We start from the raw sequence: 1,157 nt of genomic DNA, 5'->3' as shown, positions 1-1,157 counted from the left end.
GTGGCGTCGGGCACGGGCGTGCATGGGGGCAGCCCCGGAGAACACATCGCATTCAAAATTTTCAGCTTGTGCATCGGAAACGTATGAGTTTGTGGAAAGCTTGTTTGAAGTCTTCGTTAGACATAGTATAGATGACGGGGTTGATGAGGGAGTTGAGATATCCAAGCCACGTGAAAAAGTCAAAGATGGCCATGTGGAACCAGCAAGCGTCCTTGCAAATAGGCAACACCAGGCTGATGATGAAAAAGGGCAGCCAACAGACGATGAAGGCTCCTAAAATAATCCCTAAAGTCTTTGTAGCTTTCCGCTCTCTAGCGGCCGTGAGCTTTTTTTTCTCCAGCAGAGCATCCGAGACCTTCACCTTCACCTGGTTCATGTACACGGGAGAGCCCGTTTCGCTGGATCCCTCGGGGGCCTTGGAGTTTATGGACGTGACGGAGGAGGACGAGCCCGGGGAGTCTGTGATTAGCTGAGCCCGCGTTAGTCTTTTACCTGCTTTCTTTGGCGTCTGCTTCAAAATCCGCGACCTGGCTTCCACGTAGATCCTCCCGTAGAGGGCTATCAGCAGCAGCGTGGGGAAGTAGAAGGCTCCCACCGTGGAGTACACGGTGTAGAGGACGTGGTCCGTGTTCACCACACAGTGAGAGACTTCCTCGGCCTTCGCCTGCCTCCAAAACAAAGGGGGCATGGAGATGCAGATGGAGAAGACCCAGACCAGAGCGATCATGCCCGCTGCCCGCTTGGGAGTCCGTTTCGTGGAGTACTCGACGGCGTCGGTGATCGCCCAGTAGCGGTCCAGGGCGATGACACAGAGGTGCAGGATGGACGCCGTGCAACAGGTGATGTCCGAGGACAGCCAGATATCGCAGACGATCTGGCCCAGCGTCCACTTGCCGGTCACAGTGTACACGGTGCTGATGGGCATGACGAGGATGGAGACGAGGAGGTCGGTGACGGCCAGCGAGGCGATGAGATAGTTGGCCGGCGTGTGGAGTTTCCTCGTCTGGTAGACCGTGGCGATGACAAAGGCGTTGGAGAGCACCGTGGCCAGGGTGACGAGCGCCAAGACGACGGCGAGCACGATCTTCCCGGAGAGGGGGGTGGCATCTTGGTAGATCCCTTCCTCGGCGCTGCAATTTCGGTAAGAGTCGTTGGCG

General features: G+C 57.0%; 1 protein-coding gene across 1 annotated transcript; it reads right to left on the bottom strand.

Moving 5' to 3' along the window:
* Positions 1–6: 6 nt before the first annotated feature.
* On the bottom strand, positions 7–1,151 carry HTR1B (5-hydroxytryptamine (serotonin) receptor 1B, G protein-coupled). Its single transcript, XM_009710059.1, has one exon. It carries the CDS (start codon positions 923–925, stop codon positions 62–64), a length of 864 nt encoding a protein of 287 aa, XP_009708361.1. The 5' UTR covers positions 926–1,151; the 3' UTR covers positions 7–61.
* Positions 1,152–1,157: the final 6 nt, after the last annotated feature.

The sequence above is a fragment of the Cariama cristata genome, unplaced genomic scaffold (genome assembly GCF_000690535.1).
Source record: "Cariama cristata isolate BGI_N322 unplaced genomic scaffold, ASM69053v1 Scaffold40801, whole genome shotgun sequence".
NCBI classification, from domain to species: Eukaryota; Metazoa; Chordata; class Aves; order Cariamiformes; family Cariamidae; genus Cariama; species Cariama cristata.
Note: the sequence above shows the minus strand (reverse complement) of the source record. Positions and strands in the feature narration are given on the sequence as shown.